The 17,701-nt window shown below is 42.5% G+C and overlaps 1 protein-coding gene across 1 annotated transcript; it reads left to right on the top strand.

Moving 5' to 3' along the window:
• Positions 1 to 467: 467 nt before the first annotated feature.
• IER3IP1 (immediate early response 3 interacting protein 1) lies at positions 468 to 10,600 on the top strand. The gene is made up of 3 exons (XM_038402357.2): positions 468 to 633; positions 8,746 to 8,847; positions 10,400 to 10,600. Exons 1-3 carry the CDS (start codon positions 543 to 545, stop codon positions 10,453 to 10,455), a joined length of 249 nt encoding a protein of 82 aa, XP_038258285.1. The 5' UTR covers positions 468 to 542; the 3' UTR covers positions 10,456 to 10,600.
• Positions 10,601 to 17,701: the final 7,101 nt, after the last annotated feature.

Raw genomic sequence — 17,701 nt, 5'->3', positions numbered from 1 at the left:
TAACAAATTTATTAGAGCATCCGATGAAGTGAGCTGTAGCTCACGAAAGCTTATGCTCCAATAAATTTGTTAGCCTAGCAAGAGAGCTTTTAACAGGGGAAGAATGGGATTTGCGGGGACACAGGGGCGGTCCCGCCTAAGAGGGGTCTGCGGGCAGGCACGCGGCTGGCGGGGTATCGGAGCATTCCCATTGCAATGGGTTACACCAGGGCGCCCCACGGGCTTCGCCGGGGTCACAGCGCGGGGAGGGAGACGGACCGACCGACGGGGGAGGCGGGGAAAAGCCGCCCCGACAGTCGGACTCGGCAAATCGCTGCCTCCCTGCCATGAGGGAGCCAGGCTCGCCTTGTCCCCCCTCAGAGCAACGCGGGGTTTCTCCTGCCCCTCAGGCGCGCGCGCGGGGGGGGGGGGGCTCCTCCCGCGCCAGACGGCCCGCGGCTCCCTCCCCTCAGCCCGCCCCCGCCCAGCCCTGCCACGTCCCGGCCCCGCCCCGGCGGCGGGCTGAGCGCGCGGGGAGGCGGCGGCGGCGGCGGGCGGCGGCCATGGCCTTCACCCTGTACTCGCTGCTGCAGGCCGCGCTGCTTGTCGTCAACGCCATCGCCGTGCTGCACGAGGAGCGCTTCCTCCGCAACGGTGAGGGCCCCCCGGCTGGCGGAGAAACACCCCCCCGGGGCGTGGGGCCGCTGCCTTGGGTTGCCCCTGGGGACTGCGCCCGGGCCTGGGATGATTCCCTCCCTCGCGGGCGCTGGGGCGTCTCCGGGCCCTTCCGCCCCTAACGTCGGCGCCGGGCCGGGCCCACCCGCGGGGAGCTACCGGCCGGGCCTTCTCTGGCGGGGGTTTAAGCGGGGTGAGGCGGCCGGACGGGTCCCGCCGGAGCTGGCGGGTCCCTTTCCCCGGGGCCTGCTGCCAGCGTCGGCCCGGCCCGCCCGCCAGGGAAATGCCGCTGTGTGTTAGCGCGGGCGGGCGGGCGGGCGGGGGGGGGGGCGCCGCTCTGCCGGTGCCAGCCTCCGCATATTGGAGAGACACGGGTGGTGGGGCCCCTGCAGAGGGTGGGGGATTCCCCCCCCAGCTCCCATCCGCCAGCAGTGGCGTCAGAGGGACCCTGGAGCTTGCCAGCCGCAGTGGTGGGGGGACCCTGGCAGCTACTCCGGGGGATCTCCCTCCAGCTGTTCAGCCACTGGGCAGGGATGGGGGCCACAGCTCCCCGCCACTGGGGCAGGGTGCTGGGTCCTCCTCCATCCCCATTTTGTCAGGGATGTTTTTAGTAAAAGGCACGGGCAAGTTACGGCTTCCGCGAATTTTTATTTATTGCCTGTGGCCTGTCCCTGACTTTTACTAAAAATATCCATGACAAAATCGTAGCTTTATGTATAATGCATTATAGTGTGTGTTAACTAGTGCTGTGTCAGACTGGATCTAGCTCTCCGCACGTGTCTAGTCTAAGAAAATAGGTCATATTTAAAAGCATATTAACAGGTTTCAGAGTAGCAGCCGTGTTAGTCTGTATTCGCAAAAAGAAAAGGAGGACTTGTGGCACCTTAGAGACTAACAAATTTATTAGAGCATAAGCTTTCGTGAGCTACAGCTCACTTCATCGGATGCATTTGGTGGAAAAAGCAGAGGAGAGATTTATATACACACACAGAGAGAACATGAAACAATGGGTTTATCATACACACTGTAAGGAGAGTGATCACTTAAGATAAGCCATCACCAACAGCGGGGGGGGGGGGGGAAGGAGGAAAACCTTTCATGGTGACAAGCAGGTAGGCTAATTCCAGCAGTTAACAAGAATATCAGAGGAACAGTGGGGGGTGGGGTGGGAGGGAGAAATACCATGGGGAAATAGTTTTACTTTGTGTAATGACTCATCCATTCCCAGTCTCTATTCAAGCCCAAGTTAATTGTATCCAGTTTGCAAATTAATTCCAATTCAGCAGTCTCTCGTTGGAGTCTGTTTTTGAAGCTTTTTTGTTGAAGGATAGCCACTCTTAGGTCTGTAATCGAGTGACCAGAGAGATTGAAGTGTTCTCCAACTGGTTTTTGAATGTTATAATTCTTGACGTCTGATTTGTGTCCATTCATTCTTTTACGTAGAGACTGTCCAGTTTGGCCAATGTACATGGCAGAGGGGCATTGCTGGCACATGATGGCATAGATCACATTGGTAGATGCGCAGGTGAACGAGCCTCTGATAGTGTGGCTGATGTGATTAGGCCCTATGATGGTATCCCCTGAATAGATATGTGGACAGAGTTGGCAACGGGCTTTGTTGCAAGGATAGGTTCCTGGATTAGTGGTTCTGTTGTGTGGTGTGTGGTTGCTGGTGAGTATTTGCTTCAGATTGGGGGGCTGTCTGTAAGCAAGGACTGGTCTGTCTCCCAAGATCTGTGAGAGTGATGGGTCGTCCTTCAGGATAGGTTGTAGATCCTTGATGATGCGTTGGAGAGGTTTTAGTTGGGGGCTGAAGGTGATGGCTAGTGGCGTTCTGTTCTTTTCTTTGTTGGGCCTGTCCTGTAGTAGGTGACTTCTGGGTACTCTTCTGGCTCTGTCAATCTGTTTCTTCACTTCAGCAGGTGGGTATTGTAGTTGTAGGAATGCATGATAGAGATCTTGTAGGTGTTTGTCTCTGTCTGAGGGGTTGGAGCAAATGCGGTTATATCGTAGCGCTTGGCTGTAGACAATGGATCGAGTGGTATGATCTGGATGAAAGCTAGAGGCATGTAGGTAGGAATAGCGGTCAGTAGGTTTCCGATATAGGGTGGTGTTTATGTGACCATCGCTTATTAGCACCGTAGTGTCCAGGAAGTGGATCTCTTGTGTGGACTGGTCCAGGCTGAGGTTGATGGTGGGATGGAAATCGTTGAAATCATGGTGGAATTCCTCAAGAGCTTCTTTTCCATGGGTCCAGATGATGAAGATGTCATCAATGTAGCGCAAATAGAGTAGGGGCATTAGGGGACGAGAGCTGAGGAAGCGTTGTTCTAAGTCAGCCATAAAAATGTTGGCATACTGTGGGGCCATGCGGGTACCCATCGCAGTGCCGCTGATTTGAAGGTATACATTGTCCCCAAATGTGAAATAGTTATGGGTCAGGACAAAGTCACAAAGTTCAGCCACCAGGTTAGCCGTGACATTATCGGGGATACTGTTCCTGACGGCTTGTAGTCCATCTTTGTGTGGAATGTCGGTGTAGAGGCTTCTACATCCATAGTGGCTAGGATGATGTTTTTAGGAAGATCACCAATGGACTGTAGTTTCCTCAGGAAGTCAGTGGTGTCTCGAAGATAGCTGGAAGTGCTGGTAACGAAGGGCCTGAGGAGGGAGTCTACATAGCCAGACAATCCTGCTGTCAGGGTGCCAATGCCTGAGATGATGGGGCGTCCAGGATGTCCAGGTTTATGGATCTTGGGTAGCAGATAGAATACCCCAGGTCGGGGCTCCAGGGGTGTGTCTGTGCGGATTTGTTCTTGTGCTTTTTCAGGGAGTTTCTTGAGCAAATGCTGTAGTTTCTTTTGGTAACTCTCAGTGGGATCAGAGGGTAATGGCTTGTAGAAAGTGGTGTTGGAGAGCTGCCTAGTAGCCTCTTGTTCATACTCCGACCTATTCATGATGACGACAGCACCTCCTTTGTCAGCCTTTTTGATTATGATGTCAGAGTTGTTACCATGCTCTGAATCATTAGTGTAGACAAGGTTTAACACCTTTAAAAATGTTAACTGGTCATGGTCGATTTTAGGGAAGGAATAACAGGTTTTTAACAGGATCTGTTGCCCCGCTCTAGATGGGGCCATGTGTAAACACGGCCTGTTAGGTTTAAAGTTGTCAGATGGTATGCCTGTGATCAGCTAATACAATTTTAAACATAGCAGACCTTGTCTACACTGAATGCTAAATTACATATAAACTAGTGTTTTTAAAAAATAAGCCCTAGTTGTAAATCATGCTAAGGAAACCTCTAGTACAAATGGAAAAGCAAGACTGTAGTCCTCCTGTCTACGGTTAAGGGATTTTATGCCCTACACTCCCAATATTCAGTCTCCTTTGTTGTCAAAATATTTATTGGTAATATTTTGTTCATCCTATAATGTGTCACAGATTGAAGTGTCATCAGAGGAGGTTTTGGAATTAATTGATAAACTTAAGAGTAACACGTCACTGGGACCAGATGGCATTCACCCAAGAGTTCTGAAAGAACTCAAATGTGAAATAGTGGAACTATTAACTATGGTTTGTAACCTATCCTTTAAATCAGCTACTGTACCCAGTGACTGGAAGATAGCTAATGTAACGCCAATATTTAAAAAGGGCTCTAGAGGTGATCCCAGCAATTACAGACCGGTAAGTCTAATGTCAGTACCGGGCAAATTAGTTGAAACAATAGTAAATAATAAAATTGTCAGACACATAGAAGAACATAAATTGTTGGGCTTTTAAAAGTCAACATGGTTTCTGTAAAGGGAAATCATATCTTACTAATCTATTGGAGTTCTTTGAAGGGGTCAACAAATGTGGACAAGGGCGATCCAGTGGACGTAGTGTACTTAGATTTCCAGAAAGCCTTTGAGAAGATCCCTACACCAAAGGCTCTTACATTAAATTAAATTAAATACAGTAAATTAAGTTGTCATGGGATAAGAGGGAAGATCCTTTCATGGATTGAGAACTGGTTAAAAGACAGGGAACAATCGTAGGAATAAATAGTAAATTTTCAGAATGGAGAGGGGTAACTAGTGGTGTTCCCCAAGGGTCAGTCCTAGGACCAATCCTATTCAATTTATTCATAAATGATCTGAGAAAGGGGTATATAGCGAGGTGGCAAAGTTTGCAGACGATACTAAACTGTTTAAGATAGTTAAGACCAAAGCAAACTGTGAAGAACTTCAAAAAGATCTCACAAAACTTAAGTGATTGGGCAACAAAATGGCAAATGAAATTTAATGTGGATAAATGTAAAGTAATGCACATTGGAAAAAATAACCCCAACTATACATACAATATGATCGGGGCTAATTTAGCTACAGCTAATCAGGAAAGAGATCTTGGAGTCATCGTGGATAGTTCTCTGAAGACATCCACGCAGTGTGCAGCGGCAGTCAAAAAAGCAAATGGGATGTTAGGAATCATTAAAAAAGGGATAGAGAATAAGATGGAGAATATCTTCTTGCCCTTATATAAATCCATGGTATGCCCACATCTTGAGTACTGCGTACAGATATGGTCTCCTCATCTCAAAAAAGATGTACTGGCATTAGAAAAGGTTCAGAGAAGGGCAACTAAAATGATTAGGGGTTTTGAACAGGTCCCATATGAGGAGAAATTAAAGAGGCTAGGACTTTTCAGCTTGGAAAAGAGGAGACTAAGGGGGTATATGATAGAGGGATATAAAATCATGAGTGGTGTAGAGAAAGTGAATAAGGAAAAATTATTTACTTCCCATAATATAAGAACTAGGAACCACCAAATGAAATTAATGAGCCGCAGGTTTAAAACAAATAAAAGGAAGTTCTTCTTCACATAGCGCACAGTCAACCTGTGGAACTCCTTGCCTGAGGAGGTTGTGAAGGCTAGGACTATAACAGGGTTTAAAAGAGAGCTAGATAAATTCATGGAGGTTAAGTGCATCAATGGCTATTAGCCAGGATGGGTAAAGAATGGTGTCCCTAGCCTCTGTTTGTCAGAGGGTGGAGATGGATGGCAGGAGAGAGCTCACTTGATCATTACCTGTTAGGTTCACTTCCTCTGGGGCACCTGGCATTGGCCCTGTTGGTAGACAGGATACTGGGCTGGATGGACCTTTGGTCTGACCCAGTATGGCCATTCTTATGTTCTTAATGTGAAAGCTTCAAATTATTCAAAATTAAGGCACACAACCATAAAACTATTATGATACATTTTATAGATATTAAAGGGATGTAATATGAAAGGTCTGGGAGGCATCATGAATCTAAGCAACTTCAGATATATTACTACTTTACATTTGGTCATGTGATTGCCTCGCATCATGCTCTTGTCTGAGTGATGGAGAGTGGAATGTGTACAGGAGCCTTTTAGCCATGTATGATTATGGGTTGGTTTCCTCTATTAAATGGTCAGTAATATTGAAGTATACAGCAAACTAGGTAGTTTTGTTCGACTCCAGGAATGATTTGAAATTAAATGGTATATTTCTCTTAGATAAATTCTGAGATTTCTGAGGTGCTAGAATGTTGTGTGCAATAAACTTAGTTTATTTGATCTTCCAATTTCTCGCTCAATCCAAAGGCCAGAGCCTCCATTCCTGCTATAGGTGGAATTCCTATTGAAATCAGTAGGAGTTCAGGGGATTTGTAGGATTGACACAATCCCTTGTAAATATCTGGCAGCATTACAGGTTCTGTAAATAATATGAAATGTAGCCTTTGTACTTTCAAACTGTTCATGTATCCAAGCATGTGTTTCTTATCATGTATTTGGGATAATAAAAGTATGTATCCATTAGGAAAAATCCACTGTTAGTAGTTCCCAATCTTGGTGTGTTGGAGATGCACCTGGCGCACACTGTGTGTTTGATAGCATTGTTGTTTTTGTCGATTCTTTCTCCCTCCCTCTTGTCTCTCTTCTTTTATATTTATTTTTGCAATTTTGTGTTCGTTTTTATTTTTGTTCCTAGTGTCTTGCTCCCAGATCTCTCCTCCATTTCTCTGCCTCGTTCTCTCCTTTGCCTCTCTGTAAAACCCAAGTCTCTAAATTGCAACTTATATTTGTATTGTACTAGACAAAAGAGCATCCATCCCAAGCTCTGAACACCCTTGACAAACTTTTACCATACATCTCATAAAATAGACAGACTCCAGGAATTTGTTGGGTATAGCATTTCCCTTTGATGGATCAAACTGGGATTGTTGGTAAGTATGCTGGTGGCTTCATGCGGGGGACACAATTGGTTGGGGCCACTTTGTGCTGTGCTGGGATCAGGTAATAAGCATTCTGAGTAGGTTCTTGCTCAAAGAGAAGAATCCAGGCATAGCAATTTCCAGACTGGATCAGACCAGTTGTCTGTCTAGTCCAGTATCCTGACTGTGACAGTGAACAGACCAGATTTGTGACTCTTTTTATAAAGGAAGCCTTTTGTGGATAATTATGTAATAACCAGCCCCTAAAGGGAAATTTTCTTCCAAACCCCATCAGTGTTTGGTTTAGATCCTGAAGCATAAGGGGATTCCTTAGTTAGAAAAAAGTCCTGTCTTTTCTAATTTAACTGTGGATCTTCTCATCTGTATAGCTGTTTAATCCTTAAAAATAAATGAATAACTCTTGCTAAAACCTTGACCTTAAGGTTTTCTTGTGGCAATGGGTTCCATAGGCCGTGATGTGTATTTTTAAATCCTTTTATAAGTTTTAAATTTGTTGCCTGTTAATTGTATTCAGTCACCCCTTGTTTTTGTATTGCATGAAATGATAAATCTGAACAACCAGTTTACTTTCTTTTTGCAGTTGATTGTTTTATGTACTTCGGAGGTGCCTCCTTTTATTTGTCTCCTCTAAAGAGACCCATTCTTTTCAAACTTTGTTCATATGGAAGTATTTCCGATGTCAGTCATATGTCACGTCTCTAAACCCTCTCTGTTTCAACTGTATCTTTTTTCTTTGCGAGTGACTGATTCCAGGTCAGGGTATACCATTTATTTATATAATAGTATTATTATAGGTTTCAGAGTAGCAGCCGTGTTAGTCTGTATTCGCAAAAAGAAAAGGAGTACTTGTGGCACCTTAGAGACTAACAAATTTATTAGAGCATAAGCTTTCGTGAGCTACAGCTCACTTCATCGGATGCATCCGATGAAGTGAGCTGTAGCTCACGAAAGCTTATGCTCTAATAAATTTGTTAGTCTCTAAGGTGCCACAAGTATTATTATAGTTTCACTGTTTTTTTCTGTTGCATTCTTTATATGTTCTAACACCTTCTTTGTTTTTTAAATACTACTGCATGTTGAGCAGGGGGTTTTATTATGCTGTCCTCAATGACACAGAACTTTTTCCGGAGTGGCTAGTTCATTTAGAATCCAGCAATATATAAGAGCAGTTAAAATTATTCCTTCCAATGGGCGCTGCCTTGCATTTGTCAACACTTAATTTAATCTGTCATTGTGCTATGCATATGTCTAACTCTGTTGAGTCCCTCATGGACATTTGTAGTCCTGACTAACTTAGCCTTGTCCTCTGAAAAGTTGGCTGTCTTGCTCTTCACTCTTTTCTCCAGTTCATTAATAAATATATTAAAAAACACCTTGGGGTACAAATATTCCTCCTCTTTGTTTTCCATCTCCTAGCCAGTTGAGTCCTTAATAGGACTTAATCACTCACCCCATGATTACTCAGTTTCCTCAATAGTCTCTTGTGAGGTTTGTCAAAGGGTTGTTTTTTTTTTTGTTTTTTTTGAAGTCCAAATACATGGTCAATCAGTTCTTCTTTATCCACTTCTGACACACTCTGTGAATTGACATAGGTTAAACAGGCACACTTTTCCTCTACTATTATGTTCATTTAGGTGTTTTATCATTCTCTTTTCACTCCTTATTTCAACTGATTTACCTGGTCCCAAAGTAAGGCTTACTGGTCTGAAATCTGATTTCATCATGATGTTAGGACTTTACTAGTGGCTGAAAGTAATCTTTTTTTCAAGATATATTATTAGCAAATTTAGAAATTGATCTAAGTGTGTGACTTTTTTCAATATGGTTTAACAATCTTTGTGTTACACAGTTGGCTGGGGAACAGAGCAAGGGATTGGCGGATTCGGAGAAGAACCAGGAATTAAAGCACAGCTAATGAACCTTATTCGATCTGTGCGAACAGTCATGAGGGGTAAGATGAAAAGAACAGTTTAGCTAGGTACTTACTGTGTGTTTTTAATGAACCAGGCCGAGGCACCTGAATGAGGACTTTTGCCTCCTTAATACAGGCTTCGTTTGACCCTTTTTCCATATTTACCATCAGACCTCACCCTTTGGCTATCGTTTTTACTCATTATTTTCAATCGGTTCTCTCCGATCCTCTCCCTAAGCTGCTTGATGAAAAATGCATGGATTATCCTTCTGATTGACTCTGAAGAGTGAAGGTTCAGGTCGCATGATTAATGGCCATGTGCGGCACCAAAGGCTTAATAGAGCAGAAAATATCCACTGCCTTCCAAGCCACCCAGGCTTGTATTGTTGGCTCTGCAGCAGGCCATCCTATCCATACGTGTGCTCAGCCTATCATAAAAGCAATTTCCCCCCCTTTCCTGTACCCCAAAACACAAAAAATCGTACAGCTCTGTGATGGAAAGCTGTGCAACTGCCTCAGGGAAAGGAGAGCTTATGTAATTTTTTTTACCTTCCATGCTTCATAAACTGTGACCATTCAACCAGCCTTCATTGTGATAGCTGGAATTATTGTATCTCCATCCCTGTATAAAATTAAACCTTAAAAAAGGGTGTGGTCGGAGGAGCCCCAATTACTCACCGACTGCAAGAGCTGATCCCACCATGAGTTGGACTCTTCATTTCCTCCTCCTCTTCCCCTCTCTCCAATTCTCTTCTCAACTTCCTCAGATCTGCTTTTGAAATGGGGCTTTGGGAGTCAGGGGATCAATAGGCAACAAAAAGAGCTGTGACTGATTTAAACTTTTCAGTCATCAAGAAAACAAGCTGCCTGGCTGTTAGTGTCATGAGTTTTGCCTAAACAACATATTTGGCAACAGGATGACATCAGCTAGTTCCTAGAAAGAGGGCCTTTGTAGAATTCTGGGCTAGTAAGGAGATACTTACTCCTCCAGATAGAAAATAACCTATATCACTAGACCTCAAAAGACCTGGAAACATTTTGTAGGCCAGCATCCACCGAGATTGTGTTCTGCATGGTCACACAGGAATCTTGATATTCCAAAATAGTAGCAGTGAGAATTAGCAATTCATCCCTGATCTGACTCTCAATTCTTACTTAAAGCGTCATAATTCAGTTGATTCGCATACGAAGTGTGAGTGGTGACTGAAATCACAATAATTCCTAGCAGTCTTAAATGTAAGTGGGGTCTGGATGGTTCAGGAGACTGTTCAATGAAAATACAGGGCTCCTTCACTTCTAGTTTACTGATACATGTCCAATCCATGTTGTTAGTAGCTAGAGGCTGTCATCTGATGCCTGTTAGATAGCATACGTTAAAAACAGCTTGTAATTCTGCTTCCTATTTTGTTCTTTGTATCTTGGCTTGTTGACCCCAGAACATTTCACAAACTCTGTTTGCATAACCATATTAAATTTGAAAAAAGCAGTAACTGTTTAATGGGTATTTTCCAGGCTCTCCGATTATTTGCCATTCTGTGCCTGTCCAGCGTAAAAAGAGAATGTCCATAATTTTTTTTTCTTTTTTTCACAGTGCCATTAATAGCCGTGAACTCGATTACAATTGTGTTGCTCTTGCTATTTGGTTGAAGACCATCTGTTGAAAATGAGTTTTTGGACATCTGAAGTGGAGAGGCCACCCCCACCACTATGAGTTTATTGGATTGAAAATGGCTTAGCTGTCAAACTTGACATTCAATTTAAAATAATAAAGACACAATTTCTATTTATCTTATTTCTTAATGTTCACTTGCAGTTTCATTACACAAGATAACGTGATCAGTACAACAGTGCTGTAAATACATTGGACTGCAAAAAGTTTTACTGCGGATGGTTAATAGCGCCAACTGTTACAGTGTTGTAACATATTGTAATGATTACAAAACTGCACCCTTTTAACAAATGTCTTGTCACTCAGGGATGAATTTCCTTTCAGTACACTTAGGTTTATTTTTATTTAAAAAATAAGTTGTAGAGTTTTCGGTTTCATAGTTATTAACATAGTATTATTAGAAAGACACTTAATTTGACTATTAAGATGTTACAATTTCGGGAACAGATATTTTTTATTTTTTGGTGCATAGAGGAGGGTGAAATCCTGGCCATGACAAACTCTTCCTGTCTTCGACAGAGCACGGATTTCACCCATGGTATATATTTTCTCAAACCAATGACATTTAAGCTAATGGCGAACAAAGTGTTTTGAACATATGTGCAATAGCTATGCAAAATCTAAACTGTATGTACCTAAGGCAAGGAAAATGAGTAACTGAGTGTTTAAAATTTAGATTAGCAAGTGAAGTGCTCACTAGTATTTGTCATTGTTTTGTCAAGGACCTCTTAAAGTATTTGCTAAACGTATGTGTAGTAAGTAGTATGTCTTCAGTGGTTATCTGTAGCAGTGTTTGTATTCTAAACGATTTTGGATAATATTGGAGGAAAATACTGCACCCTTTTTTTTCAAGTGCAGTTTAGTTTAAAAAAAAAAAAACAAAAACAAAACCCACACAACAGCAACAAACTTCAGACTCAGTTATGTTACATCTGAGTTGGTTTTTTGGTAAATACTCTCTTATTCAAAGTGAAACACTGCAGTCCTTACTCAGGCAAAATTCCTAATTCAGTATAGATCTTGCCTGGACTAAGACTGCAGGATCAGGCCCATTGTTATTTATTAAGTTTGAATTCAAGGAGACTGATTCTTGTGCACCTTTTTAGAGAAGCCAAACTTCTGTTTAGCTTTTTCCCATTTGCTAGCATGTGACCCAAACTCTTTTAGCTTCTTTTTAAACTGGGGAAGAAAAGAAGACTGGAAAAACCTGGTAATTATATTATTGTTTTAGAACAGTTTATTTTTAATTTATCATCTCTTCTTCTGTCATTGACTCAAGATAAAATAATGTTTTTATACAAGGATAAATCTGCAAAACAGCATGTGAATGAGTTTGGTGATCTTCAGTTGCAGGATGTTACAGAAGCGGAGTTTATTTAGGAGAAAAATTTTTTTGTTTTTTAGTGAACATTTGTAAATAAATTTGAATTTCTAAACTTAAGCACTCTCTCTTTTTCATAACTCACTCTCCATAAAGTGGAAGGATCTCAAACCAACCTGTAGCCTGTTTTGGGTACTGGAAAAAATATATAATATGCACTTGATTCTACCACCACTGAAATACAGTTTCCTCTGTGTGAGAGCAGTATCCAGTGCCAATGCCAGCCTGGTGCATGACTGTAGGGGAATATAATTTTTGGCCAGAATGAGATCAGTTCTTCCTGAAGTATCTTGGAAATTCCAGAGTAGGGAGAATATTATTTTAAAGAGATCAGCTGAGCCCTTAAAAAAAAATTACACAAATGTATCGAAGGTTTTTTGATTATTACACTAATTGTATACAAATATAAAATTATATTTACTCATGTAAACTGGATGACACAGGTGGGTGACAACAATGCAAGTCCCTTTACACAGCACTACCGCTGTGTCCATTGTGGCTACTGCTTTTGCTAACCATAACAGGGAGCTGCAGCAGTATTTAAGGTGAGGAGAAAGGAACTGCTTCCACCCACACCCCCCAAAAAAGTTCTTAATGCCTCTCACTCAAGGCATAGTTTCCAGTATGAGAGTAAACATTAACCTCAAAGTAGGTGATCAGATATCCTATAACAAAAAAAAACAACAACACAAAAGCAAGTGTGGTTACTTAAAAATGAAGTAAACTTCCTGTTATGTGCATGATCTTGTGCCAACTGAAGTAAATCAAGACTACCATAGATTTCAGTGGAGCTGAATGAGGCTCTTTGATCTTGGATTTTTTTTTAAAAAATAGAGCATTTCCTCCTCCCTCTTCAGTTTCCTGATAAGAAATTGAATTTCCTGAAGTTTCATATGCATTATCTTATCCCACAATTGAGCTTTTCTGAAAAGTTAGGGAGTTTTGAAAATTCTGTTTACGAACAGCAATGTTTAAGTTATCAACACATTTATAAACACAGACCTGCTGCTCAGGACAGCTGGATATTACAGCAACTGTTGGATTGAGCCAGAAATGGGGGTTCATTTTGGTGCTATGAAATAAGGAAACTATTTAAGACAGGAAGATATACATTCATAGACCCTAAGGTCAGAAGGGATCATTATGATCATCTAGTCCAATCTGCACAACGCAGGGCACAGAATATCATCCACCACTCCTGCGATAAACCTCTCACCGATGTCTGAGCTATTGAAGTCCTCAAATCGTGGTTTAAAGACTTCAAGGAGCAGAGAATCCTCCAGCAAGTGACCCGTGCCCCATGTTACAGAGGAAGGCGAAAAACCTCCAGGGCCTCTTCCAATCTGCCCTGGAGGAAAATTCCTTCCCGACCCCAAATATGGCGATCAGCTAAACCCTGAGCATATAGGCAAGATTCACCAGCCAGATATCCAGGAAAATTTTCTGTAGTAATTCAGATCCCACCCCATCTAACGTCCCATCACAGGCCATTGGGCCTATTTACCATGAATATTTAAAGATCAATTAATTACCAGAATCATGTTATCCCATCTCCTCCATAAACTTACTGAGTTTAATCTTAAAGCCAGATAGGTCTTTTGCCCCCACTGTTTCCCTTGGAAGGCTGGTCCAAAACTTCACTCCTCTGATGGTTAGAAACCTTTGTCTAATTTCAAGTCTAAACTTCCCCATGACCAGTTTATATCCATTTGTTCTTGTGTCCACATTGGTACTGAGCTTAAATAATTCCTCTCTCTCTCTGGTATGTATCCCTTTGATATATTTATAGAGAGCAATCATATCTCCCCTCAACCTTCTTTTAGTTAGGCTAAACAAGCCAAGCTCCTTGAGTCTCCTTTCATAAGACAGGGTTTCCATTCCTTGGATCATCCTAGTAGCCCTTCTTTGTACCTGTTCCAGTTTGAATTTATCCTTAAACATAGCAGACCAGAACTGCACACAGTATTCCAGGTGAGGTCTCACCAGTGCCTTGTATAATGGTACTAAAACCTCCTTATCTCTACTGGAAATACCTCGCCTGATGCATCCCAAGACCGCATTAGCCTTTTTCACGGCCATATCACATTGGCGGCTCATAGTCATCCTATGATCAACCAATACTCCAAGGTCCTTCTCCTCCGTTACTTCTAATTAATGTGTCCCCAGCTTATAACTAAAATTCTTTTTATTAATCCCTAAATGCATAACCTTACACTTCTCACTATTAAATTTCATCCTATTACTATTACTCCAGTTTACAAGGTCATCCAGATCCTCCTGTATGATTTCCTGGTCCTTCTCTAAATTGGCAATACCTCCCAGCTTTGTATCATCCGCAAACTTTATTAGCACACCCCCACTTTTTGTGCCAAGGTCAGTAATAAAAAGATTAAATAAGACTGGTCCCAAAACCGATCCCTGAGGAACTCCACTGGTAACCTCCCTCCAGCCTGACAGTTCACCTTTCAGTAGGACCTGCTTTAGTCTCCCTGCTAACCAATTCCTTATCCACCTTTCAGTTTTCATACTGAGCCCCATCTTTTCCAATTTAACTAATAATTCCCCATGTGGCACGGTATCAAACGCCTTACTGAAATCTAGGTAAATTAGATCCACTGTGTTTCCTTTGTCTAAAAAATCTGTTAATTTCTCAAAGAAGGAGATCAGGTTGGTTTCGCACGATCTACCTTTTGTAAAACCATGTTGTATTTTGTCCCATTTACCATTGACTTCAATGTCCTTAACTACTTTCTCCTTCAAAATTTTTTCCAAGACCTTGCATACTACAGATGTCAAACTAACAGGCCTGTAGTTACCCGGATCACTTTTTTTCCTTTCTTAAAAATAGGAACTGTTAGCAATTCTCCAATCACACGGTACAACCCCTGAGTTTACAGATTCATTAAAAATTCTTGCTCATGGGCTTGCAAATTCATGTGCCAATTCCTTTAATATTCTTGGCTGAAGATTATCTGGGCCCCCCGATTTAGTCCCATAAAGCTGTTCGAGTTTCGCTTCTACCTCAGATATGGTAATATCTACCTCCATATCCTCATTCCCATTTGTCATGCTACCATTATCCCTAAGATCCTCTTTAGCCTTATTAAAGACTGAGGCAAAGTATTTGTTTAGATATTGGGCCATGCCTAGATTATCCTTGACCTCCACTCCATCCTCAGTGTTTAGCGGCCCCACTTCTTATTTCTTTGTTTTCTTCTTATTTATATGGCTATAGAACCTTTTACTATTGGTTTTAATTCCCTTTGCAAGGTCCAACTCTACTTGACTTTTAGCCTGTCTCACTTTATCTCTACATGTTCTGACCTCAATAAGGTAGCTTTCCTTGCTGATCCCTCCCATCTTCCATTCCCTGTATGCTTTCTGCTTTTTCTTAATCACCTCTTTGAGATGCTTGCTCATCCAGCTTGGTCTACAACTTTTGCCTATGAATTTTTTCCTCTTTCTTGGGATTCAGGCTTCCGATAGCTTCTGCAGCTTTGATTTAAAGTAATCCCAGGCCTCTTCTGCCTTTAGATACATAAATTCTTCAGTCCAATCCACTTCTCTAACTAATTTCCTTAATATTTGAAAGTCAGCCCTTTTGAAATCAAAAACCCTAGTTGCAGATTTATTTTTGTAAATCCTTCCGTTCAGTTTGAACTGAATTAGCTCATGATCACTTGAACCAAGATTGTCACCTACAACCATTTCTTCTATGGAGGTCCTCAATACTCACCAAAACCAAATCTAAAATGGCATCCCCTCTAGTCGGTTCAGCAACTACTTGATGAAGGAATCCATCAGCTATCACATCTAGGAAAATCTGAGCCCTATTATTATTACTAGGAGTCCTCTAGTCTATATCTGGGAAGTTAAAGTCTCCAAACACTTGGCCAGTATTTACTTCATTAAAAACATTAAAGAGGGCTCTATCCATATCCAAATTAGATCCTGGCAGTCTATAGCACACCTCAAGCACTATCCCAGGGGATGCTTTAGTAGTTTTCTTCCCCAATGTAATTTTTGCCCAGATGGACTCTGTCTTATCCATTCCATCACTTTTTATTTCTTTACATTCTACCTCATCATTGATATACAATGCTACTCCACCACCGTTACCTTTATTTCTGTCTTTCCTAAACAGCACATACCTTTCAATGCCTGTAGTCCAGTCATGACTACTATTCCACCATGTTTCTGTTATCCCTATAATACCTGGTTTCACTTCCTGCCCCAGTAGCTCTAGTTCCTCCATTTTATTACCAAGGCTCCTTGCATTGGATAAGATACAAATATCTTAATTTTTGCTGTTTGGCCTCGATCACATTCTGTACCCTATTAGGTACGGTCATTCTACAGCCAGTATAACCTATTAGACTGGTATCCACACCGCCCTCGCTCCTTATATACATTCTCCTACCCATGGCTGTATCCTTTCTTACTTTGTTTTCTTCCCTCTCAATGCTGAAATCTGGTGTGGAAATTACCTGGACATCTCCCAGCCATCTCCTGCAAATTCCTAGTTTAAAGCTCTCTTGATCAGTTGTGCCAGCCTCCATCTTAGAAGTCTATTTCCTTCCCTACTCAAATGAAGTCCATCCCGAGAGAACTGTCCTCTGTCCATGAATGCCTCCCAGTGGCCATACATCCCAAAGCCCTCCTTATAGCACCACTGCCTAAGCCATCTGTTGATAGTCATAATCTTGTCACACCTTTGTTGCCCTTCTCTAGGAACAGGCAGAATCCCACTAAAGATCACCTGAGCCTCGATTTCCTTAAGCATCTTCCCCAGCCTGGCATAGTCTCCCTTAATACTTTCCAGCGAGAATCTAGCCCTATCATTTGTTCCCACATGAAGGATAACTAGGGGATTCTTTCCTACTCCCTTTAAGATCCTTTTCAACCTCAGGTCTACATCCCGTATCTTAGCACCTGGAAAACAGCACATCCTTCTATTCTCTGGATCAGCTCTGGTTACAGGCCTGTCTATTCTTCTCAATAAAGAGTCCCCGATCACATAGACCTGCCTTTTCCTGGTGATGGTGCTATTCTCCAGTCTATCTCCTGTTCCCTCTGGCTGCAAGTTCTTTCCATTCCTATTCTCCCTTGTAATCCTCTTCAACCCATCCTGTATCCTCCTGGGGCTCATATTTGGCATAGTCTCCATTGACTCTTCCCCTTTTCCTATAGGACTAGCCGCTCTTCTCTTATAGATGAAGGAGTGGTGAGTTGGGAGGGATACAGACTTGGGTGCACATGAGGCCCAGTCTGAACTGAGGGGGAGGAAGGAGAAGGGAGGTGGTGGTGCAGACAAACAAGGTGGTATTGGAGGAAGTTGTAGTGTACTAAGTATATAAAAGAGGGTGGCAGGGTACTGGAAGGCATAAGGAATTATGGAAATAAGACATGGAAGGGGGTTCAAAAGAGTGGGGGTGGTTTGGCTGGGGTATGTTGGGAGCCAGGGTGAGACATGATGGAGGTATACACCAGGTATAACTATCCTGTGCACAACTACAAGGCTGCAGTGGTTTTGGCCATGTCATCAGGCTACTCAGTGGCAGAGGCACAAGGTTATGGCTTGGATTGGGTTCCACCTGCCGGGAACAGAAAGCACGGAGGCCAAAGAATGATGAACTGCAGGATGATTGAAAAGGATGCTGCCATCACGGAAACAACTCACAACAGAATCAAACAAGACAGCAATGGGAAAATGGATTGCCACCTGTGACACTAGGCACAGGAGATTTTAAGTCCAGTATACAGATTTGAGCAACTCTACACTTTGATAGGCCTCATAAGATCTATTGATGCAAAGATCCCCCTCTTGCAGATTTTATAGGCCA

The sequence above is a fragment of the Dermochelys coriacea genome, chromosome 5 (assembly GCF_009764565.3).
Source record: "Dermochelys coriacea isolate rDerCor1 chromosome 5, rDerCor1.pri.v4, whole genome shotgun sequence".
NCBI classification, from domain to species: domain Eukaryota; kingdom Metazoa; phylum Chordata; order Testudines; family Dermochelyidae; genus Dermochelys; species Dermochelys coriacea.
This window is presented reverse-complemented; position numbering and strand designations above follow the sequence as displayed.